Source organism: Drosophila subobscura, chromosome O (assembly GCF_008121235.1).
Source record: "Drosophila subobscura isolate 14011-0131.10 chromosome O, UCBerk_Dsub_1.0, whole genome shotgun sequence".
Classification (NCBI taxonomy): Eukaryota; Metazoa; Arthropoda; class Insecta; order Diptera; family Drosophilidae; genus Drosophila; species Drosophila subobscura.
In genome coordinates this window covers 24,227,001-24,236,340 of record NC_048533.1, presented here as the reverse complement: position 1 = coordinate 24,236,340, position 9,340 = coordinate 24,227,001, and the positions used below count along the sequence as shown (strand labels likewise).

The 9,340-nt window shown below is 46.9% G+C and overlaps 2 protein-coding genes across 2 annotated transcripts; both read right to left on the bottom strand.

The window, feature by feature from the left end:
* Positions 1–1,160: 1,160 nt before the first annotated feature.
* Positions 1,161–1,678, bottom strand: LOC117896658. Its single transcript, XM_034805105.1, has one exon. The coding sequence runs from the start codon at positions 1,578–1,580 to the stop codon at positions 1,176–1,178; it is 405 nt and encodes a 134-aa protein (XP_034660996.1). The 5' UTR covers positions 1,581–1,678; the 3' UTR covers positions 1,161–1,175.
* A 46-nt stretch (positions 1,679–1,724) lies between these two features.
* LOC117896660 lies at positions 1,725–2,240 on the bottom strand. Its single transcript, XM_034805107.1, has one exon. The coding sequence runs from the start codon at positions 2,226–2,228 to the stop codon at positions 1,851–1,853; it is 378 nt and encodes a 125-aa protein (XP_034660998.1). The 5' UTR covers positions 2,229–2,240; the 3' UTR covers positions 1,725–1,850.
* Between the last annotated feature and the right edge of the window lie 7,100 nt (positions 2,241–9,340).

Below are 9,340 nucleotides of genomic sequence, written 5' to 3'. Positions count from 1 at the left end.
AAAGAATTATCGCCGCCATATTCGCGCATGCTGTACTAAATCACACATAAGTAACCTCTAAATCTGCTGCTACCCGGATGCCCTGCCCTTCCACACTCACACACGAACACACACACATGGAGGGAGGAGCAGGGGAAAACCTTTTGGCAAAGCTTTTCCTTTTTGGCTCGTTTATTTCTTTTTTATTTTTCCCTTTTTCCGCTGCTGCAATATTTTCCATTTCATTTTCTGCGCGACTGCTGGCAACGCGTTTAGCTTTGGCTGCACGGCTCACTGACTTTCAGTTATACTAAATATATATACATATGTACATATGTGTATATAAATACATAAGTATGTACATACATATAGAGATATACCCATATGTTTATATACAGATGGTACATAAGACATTGCGACTATGGGATGCTCATTACTTACTCCTTTTAGGCAATAAGAGGTTTAAATGTTCGTCTTTTAGGAGCAGCACAATCGACACTTCGGATATATTGACTTGAGATTATCTGAATAAAATGTTTTAAAATATTTTGATCAAACTTCTCTTCAGGTTTATGGCTACGTTCACAAATACGATCATACCCCAGCCCCCACAAGAGTAAGAGGTACAGAAACCGTCGTATGTCGTATGTGTGTTATCTTCACCACAATAGAGCTGGTGGTGTGAGGTTGAGTGGCAGAGTGCCGGAGGAGCGTGGAGACGGAGGGGAAATCGTAACCAGCAGCCATTTAGTTTTATGTGGCCCGTACGGGTGGGTTATGCACCTTTGACTCGACTCCAACCGACCGACCGTGTACGTCTCCATTTCCATTTCGCAGAAGAACTTGTCACCCCGGAGGGCAGGCATGCCACAAAGCATTTCACATGTGAGCCATTTATTATTATTTGTTTTTAACGAACCCCGGGAAGGGCAGCCCAGGAGGAGCACAGGGATCACAGCCGCAAGTATTTCCTAATCAGGTTTTAACTACTAATAGGATTTGCGAGGTGCCGAATCGTAATTTACATGGATTTCGCACGAGATACCCAAAGAATTGAATTGGAAGCCAGAGCAAAGCTACCGCTAATGTATTGTAGCTTAGGCCAAATCCCTTTGCCACTCCTTTCCTCTGTTTATGCAGCTTCTTTTTCCTCTCTCCTCCATCGCTGCTGCTGCGGCTGGGGCACGCATGTGTGCTTAGCACGGAGTGGAGGCGCTGGAGACGCCACTGACGTTCCTGATGGGCCTGTAACGGGTGCTGAATCGTTGGCGCCAGCAATTTCGCACCTTAAGCCCCAGCGAGTAGAGTACGAGCACTGCCATTATGGCGGTGAACAGGCCGGCGGACAGGATCAGGAACCAGTGGAAGTAGCAGGATATGGTCACGGGCCGGCGCAGCCATCCAGTCAGGCTGCCGGTGCACTCCTCCATGACGCACTTTCCCTTTGCGTTCCTCATGCAGCCCTTGGCACAGCACCCGTTGGCTCCACAGTAGAGTAATACCTCGGTGCTCTTACTCCTACTTTTCATGGAGCAGTTGACCGCATATACTTGGAACAGAAGATCCACCAGTACACAGATCAGCATCCAAATGGATTCCATGACGATTTCTTCTTTTTACTTTTTTTTTTTTTGCAAGAAACTGGAAATTTTCTCTGTAGCTTCCCCTGGGCTGATGTGGTTTGGATGAGCTCTGGATAACAATTGCTAGCGATAAATCAGAGGTTACTATGTTCAGATACTTCTTTGCTTTCCATTTTGCTTAGATGTTTTAATGTTTATGTATTGAGAATAAATATAAAAGATAAAGATAAAAGATGATTGTATTCCAGTCTGTATTTTGTTGAATCTTTTGGTTATACTCAGAACTATTTAGAGAGATGATTCGAGGACATCATTAGGATTCTCCAGCTTCCCCTCAGCATCCTTCGCTGGTTTCTTTGCGGGAGCATTTGTCACCGGAATCTCTCCTCCGGGCTTCGGCCAGACATTTGGCTTCTCCTGCAGCAGCCAGAGCTCGTCCAGCTGCCGCTGCATGTACTGCATCGCGTTCTGGTGCTTGTTGGTTATTACGTAGGTGCATCCCAGCCAGACTCCGGACAATATGATAGTTCCGAAAACCAGCGTCACGTTGACAGGTATTTCCTCGATGAATTCCCTAAATGAATTGGCAGCGGCAGATTTTTTGCAGACCAGGAAGAGCACCAGCATCCCGAATGAGGTGTGGCGGAACGTCGCTAAGTTTCTCATTTTCGAATCGCGGTTTTAATAGTACTAAACGGGGCCCGTCTGGGTTTTCTGGTTTTATAGACGGTTCGGTCAACTTATCGGTTTGATTTTGTTTGCGAGAATTTGTTTGGGGTCATGGAGTGGGTCTTTCCCAGTGCTTTGAGAGTCTCCCCAGAGACTGCAACATGGAATAAATGTTTCAAAAAATGTGGGTTCGTTTTGTTATTATTCAAGCGATCTTTTTGAATGGAAGAATTTCTACAGTACTTTTGTATATTTTGTAGAAGTTGCAGTCGTCTGCCCTCGTTCACTTATTTGTAGAGATGAAGGGTGTCCTACAGTCGCCTAAGCTGGCTTCCATTTCATTCATTACTTTAATTTCGTTCTTGTTATGGCACTCCTTGGGGTTTAATTAATTTTGCAGCACTTGTCGTTGTGGTGATGCTGTTTGGGTGGGGCTGAGTATGCCACTTGAGGGATCTGCATGCCTATCAACATTATGAAAAGTGCCACATCAAGCGGCGGGCAAGAAATTCTCGGTGCTCGGGGCATCCGACTCAAAGCGACCAAATCGAAAACCAAATCAGCATAACAAAGTGATTCTAATGTAATTCGTGATTTTGCATAATTATAAAGTAAATAATTAAAATTATTGTGTTGCCTGCACAAAACCGAAATGAAAACATTAAATTTTAATGACGTTCCTCCAACTCCAACTCTGTCTCTAAATCTCTCTCCCCGTCTGTCGCTGACTCTGCCGCATGTGGGGCCGTGCGGTTGGCCATTTACAGGGGGGCTTAGAGGCATGTCTATGCTGTCGATGCACATGTGGCACTGCCCCCTAACCGCTGCCTGAATCGGCATATAACTAATGCGTAAATATTAGCAAATATCGAAATGGACCCCTTTCTGCTGCCCATCCCCATTCCCATCGATGAGCCACATAAATTTTGAGCCACATATGCACTGCCGAATGCCATTTTCCCCTCTGCTGTTGCTTTTGCTGTATTTGTAATAAGCAATCAATTATTATTATTGAATTTAGGCAGGGCTCGTGGGCGGCAGCGGAGGTGAAGGCTGCTGTGCCGCCTCCATTGGGCAGCTGGTCAGCGCCACTAATGCGTCTAATGAGAATTTAAGCACACTTCAGGCACCTCTCCCCTCTTGCATTTGGCGTGAATTTGCACTGGACACACACTCGTGTTCGAGGTACAGTTGTGCTCACCGAAAGTGCAAATACAATTACATTTGGGGTCTCATTTAGCGGCGGTTTTGGTTTTAGTTTGGTTTATGTTTTCCAATTTCCACTTTTGTTTCAGTCGAAATAACGCAAAAATCTGTGATTTGCCGGGGGTCGAAAAATGCTGCGAAATGAGAGATTGTGAGCGGGATACAGTGGATGAGAAGTGGATCCAAAGCATCCACATGAAGGGGTATCAGATCAACCCCAAGGGTAATCTGTTGAATGGAGTTTTGTTCTTCTTCCGAATGCCATTTGTAGTCGCTGATCCCCTTCGCTGGCTATGCCACTGGTTTCAGACTGCTGTTCCTGTGCTCCTGTCCTGTGATAACGGCCTACAGAGGCCGATTTACTAAACCGACATCGTTAATGATAATTTAATTATGGGCCGGCCATTTCGGGCTTTGGCGACTTAGGCACTCCTGCGATTCGGCTGCGGCCTGGCTAATTGCAACAAATCTGCTTGGGGTCGGTCGGACGGTCAGATAGCGATAGGGCCCGCTCGGCGACCGCTTAGTCGCGGCTCTTATTAACTGTTAATTGTTGCAAGCCAGAGAGAGGACAAAGCAGCTAAAGCCACGAATATCCACGAATATTCGTTGCTAGGCAAGATAGCTGCTCCAATGACAGCTCTGGGAGCACATGCCATATGCCATTTCCGATATGAATTCAAGCCAGAATTCAGTATTCCCCTGCCCCGCCCCGCGGTGCGTTTTATTATAATAAAACAAAAGTGTCAGCCAAAGATATGCGCACTCGATGCCGATTCGGATGCATGGAAATCCATATTGAAAATTGATTTAAATTTTTAATAGGCATTTCTCTCTTGTTGCATGTGGCAGTGGCGGCGCTTTGATAAAAATGCCATCCACGCAGCAGTCGAACAATTGGAGGCTTACGGCACACGGAAGATATGCCTGATGGCCCTGACGGGGGCTCTATTTAAATATGGAAACAATACTCGAACGAATGCGAACATCGCAAATGGCAAAGAGAAATCGGGATCGATTCGCTCCAACTTGCAGGGGACTCCATGATTGGAGGATGTGTTTGTGCATCTGGCATGTATGCGATATGAATATCTATATATATACGAATACATATACTTGTTTGTGGAGCTGTCAAATCATATTTTAATCTGTTTTGATTGCTGACTTTTGTGCAAGGGATTTGTGCAGACTGCACCTGCCACAGAGAACACAGCAGCACTGCCGCTGATGCCAGTTGCAGATGAAATGCAGCGGGAAATATTGCATTTTATTTGACTTTTATTTTATTTATGCAAAAAACGCAGCATTTTATATGGAAAGCTCGTGTGTCCCGGCTCCGACTCTGACTCTGACACTGACTATGGGTCCATTCTGTGTTCGGTTTTCTGTGTTCTGAGCGTTTTCCATTTGTTTCATTTGATGTGCGAGAGTTAAGCAGTAAAATCCACTTTTTACGAGTTGTCCCCGGATTTCTCCCTTTAGAGCTTTGTGTTACTCATATGAGAAAGCATAAGAAGACTGGGAATTTGTTATTAAAAGATTGCACGCCAGAGATGAGCAAGAAAAAAAACACTGACACATCTCCCTTTTGATCTCCATCGTTACAGGACAGATATCTGCAACCTTTTTGTACTCCCCCAAGTGCTGCTTACAGTCACAGCTAACAGATCACAGTTTTGCCTTTGCCGTGGTCACAGTTTGTCACACGTTTTCCTAAGCAAACCTCATCACTGGCACGCACTCTTCTCCGCTGCAGGAGACCTCCCCAGCCTTCCTTCTACATTGCGGGCGCGGCTTTGGCAGTGACTTAAATACACATAACCATGGATGGTGTTGCTGCCACTGGACGCGACGCTGGCGATGTCGTCGCCTCGTCCGGCCCCTCGGTCCTCCTCGTCTTGCGTTGCGTGGCTCTCGTCTGCCCTGTTCTGGATTGTCAACATATTAGCTTCAAATTGCTAAAGTTCTGCGACTTTTGCTGTGGCCTCATTTTCTCACGCACGCACAGCTAGCTGTCTCCTTCTCTCTCTCTCCAGAACACCCCTCTTGCGGGGGTTGGGTGGGTGTGTGTGTGTGTGTGGCATCATTGTTTAATGTGGTGTTGCCAACTATTTTAGCCAAAGAGCTCACACGGGTTGCCGTCGGTTCGGGGCCGCCGGGTCCGGGTGATTTGCTTGCTTAGCTTAACAAGGCCCAGACATTGGTCTTCGGAGGAGGAGAGGCACGGTACGGCACGGGTCCATGTCCGTGTCCATGTTCATGTCCCTGTCCGACTGTCCCCCAGCGCCTTCTTTGAGATGCTTTTGGTGCTGCGGCATTCGGTTGACATTCGTAAAATCTCAAAATCCCGAAGGTCGTTGCCAGGGATTTTCTCAGATTTGGCTAGATTTAAATGAATTAGTTGCTGCCGGCCCGGCCCGGCCTCAGCCCCGGGCCTCCGCCCGATTGATTTTCTGACCTTTTTCACTGCTTTTTTCAGCTGCCTCTGCTCTCCCGTCCTCACTCTGCTGAGCAGTAGGCCAAAATGCAATTTGGCTTAAGAGCAATTGCATGCCATGACTCTCCATTAGCTGCAGTCGCTCTGGCTTCTCGCACCTCCCTCCATGAGTAAATGAGTACAAATGTGGCTGCTGCGGGTTGCTGCTTCTGCTGCTTCTGCTGCTGCTGCAAAATAATATAGATGACACAAAATTAGATGGTTAAATGGGGAAAAATGCGCATTGCATGCTGCAAGTAATTAAAATATGAGAAAACAGCTCCAGCCCCTCGTCCGCCCCCTCATAAAATATGCCAAAGTCAACAAAGAATGTCCGTCCTGGCCACCAGTAGTCCGCCACTCTTTCTCTGAGCTCCAGGTCCGGCTGGATGGCTTAAAAAAGCATCAAATTTCATATTCAAAATGGCACTTTACATGTTCAGCATAATTTATAAATGCACGCAGGACCAACAGCAGCAGCAGCAGTACTAGTACCAGAGGAAGCAGCAGCAAGGGGAGAAGCGGCAAAGGGAGCGGAGCAACAGACCTGAAATGTGCTGCGGTGGCCATATTTTTGAGGCAACATTGTCGACACTCGGGTACAGGCAGGACTCTGTTCTGGCAGAGGATGGGTGGCAGACACAGCAGCAGGACTATCGATGGCATCGTTCGGCACTATCCAGTCAAAGAGTTGAATGGTTTTGTGATCCAATTGGAGAGCAGAAATGCAACATAATAGAACATCTTTATACAGCTGTGAAATCTATTGCAGCCATTGAAGAACCTTCTAACAACTGCCACTCCTTACCATCCATCAAATAGAATCAAATGACTCCCCCGTTCAGTGTATTTTGTGTTCGTTGTGGCTGCCTTTCTGTTCAGGCTGTTCTTGTGTGGACATAGCAAACAGCAAACATGCCACAGTCCTGTTCCTGCCCCTTCCAGTGCCCCTGCCACTGCTCTGGCCTTCTGCCACCAACCAGCCTTTGTCCAAGGTGTATGATGATTTTAATGGCCTCTCTTCAGGCAGAGCAAACGGGCAGGGGCAGGGGAACAGATGCAGAGCCAGAGCCAGAGCCAACATGTTGAAAGGATTGCTGCGAGTTACGCCATGACCAGGCCATGCTGCATGCCGCATGCCGCGCCTACGTCCGTGTCCTGCCACAGTTGATTGGCTGTTATTTTCGGTGTTGACGCAGCCGGAATGCAAATGGAAGGAGTGCGAGGAGGCAGCTGTTGAAATTTGCATATCAAAAACGGGGCAGGACATCCATGGCCATTGCCCAGGATGTGTATTCGTGTGTGTGTGATTGTATTTGTGTGTGTGTGTGTGTATGTGTGCCGTGTCCACAGTGGTGTAATGGCCCGCCAAAGCCTGCCGGCCCGGAGGGCATCCAGCCTCTGGCTGTGCCAGCGGCTCTATGAATTTATGAACATAATATAAATTTATTTTTGCCAACTTTTCATGTTTTTGTTTGGGCCACCAAAAATCTGCATGGACGAACACCGGGACGGACCAGCCCCCCTCCCAGCCGTACATTCTGCACTCTGCAGCAGAACTGCGAAGGACCAGGACAACAAAGGGATTGTTGTGTCAGTTTGGACCACACACAGGCACACACACACACACATCTGTGGGTGTATCTACGTGTATGTGTGTGTGTGCTGCATTCAACTGTGCTTTCGAGCACGTTCAAGTTTATTTATGCGTATGCAGAATACTTAATGAAAATTTAAATGTAAAAGTTACTTGTAGATGCAGCAGCCTCTCTCTCGGTGGGGATGCCACATGCCACTCGTACCTTTCCCGCGTTCAGAGGAGGCGTCTCCAAAGTGAATACACTCAGAAGGAACAGAAAAGAACAGCAGCTCTCCCGCTCTCTCTCTCTCTCTCTCTCGCAAATGGAATCCTGGCATGCACTTTACTGATCCGAAATTCACAGGAAGCGAGTGAGAGAGACATTTTCTTTAGTTTCTTTGCCGTAATCCAAACGATTATGTTTTTCCATTCGGAAACAGACACGAGACAAATGCAGAAAAATATTTAAAATTAAATTGGGAGGACCAACCCTAGGAGGGGGTGGGGCCAGTGGGTACAGCCTCGGCTATGAGCCCGTTCACTGAGCCCTTGAGTCCGGCTTCAGCTGATTATGCAAATGCAATGCGACCGCACGCCCTGAGACATTCTCTCACTCCTTTTAATGGGCTACCCCCCATTCGATTTAGATGCAAATTCATCACAAAGCCGGGACGGGACGGCGCCCAAGAAAACAATAAAACTGACCAAAGCATGCATAATACAAACGGACTCCCAGGAAGGCCACCATTTAAATTAGAATTTTTGAAATGCAAAGTTTCAAGCTCCAAGCCTCGCTGCCTCGCTGCCTCGCTGTTGTTGGGCAAATATAAAAACATAACTCACAAATCCAATTGCCATAAATAAGCAAAAAAAAAAGAAGCTCGGGCCAAAAAACTTTTGCCTGCATGTCGGCAGCAGCCACCGAACAACAGAAAGGATCAAGACTGGCCCCGGAATGGGGTAGGACTCGGCCTGTAAGTGTAACTCCATCAAATGATGTACAAGTTAACACATTTGCTGCATAAATCTTGTTCAGAAAGTCTAAACGGCGCACGAACAATTCTCGCAAGTCGAGTTATTCAAAAATCGCTTCTAAATTGGCTACACTTGCCACAGACTGCCGCTGCCGCTCCTGCCCCATCCGCTGGTGTGGCTGTTGTTTTGCTGTGTTGCCATGCAGCTTTCGATTTGTGTGTAGATTTCGTGCACATTTATCTTGGGGCAGCTTAGGCGAAAAGTTATGAAATATGCGCACGAGCGTCGCACAAATTGTCGAGGGGTTTGGTTCGCGCAGAGATGCGGGGAAGGGTTGCCAGGATGCTGCCAGGATTCCAGTATGGCTGTGGAGACCCCACTGGATATGACTGTTGTCCACAGCAAATCGTGCAGAAATCTGTTTGCTCGTTTGCCGTTTCCGACTGTCCGCGAAAGTACTAGACAAAAACTTGGGTATGCACTGTGCCCAGAAGGACTCTGCCAGGATCTATAATTAGGTCTCTTAAATCTCAAAAAAATTCAAATTTAATCAAACAAATTCGTATAACTCTGCCAAAGCTACCCCTAAGCAAGGTTCGATATTTCTCCATCAGTGGGAGAGTTCGGCTCTCGCTCTCTCTACCCTGTCCCTGCCCTTCCAACAGCGTGTGTGTTAGAATTAAATAAAATAAAATTAAATGTATATAAAATTAGGTTAAATGCCTTACCCCAGCAGTAGCAGCAGTAGCATCCACAGCCCGAAACAATGTTGGAAAAGGAAAGATGGCAGCGAGTTTTATTATACGTGGTATTCGCAGAGCTGAAGGGTATATTGGCTGCAGGGAAAATTGAGAGCTTAGATCTTGGAACAAC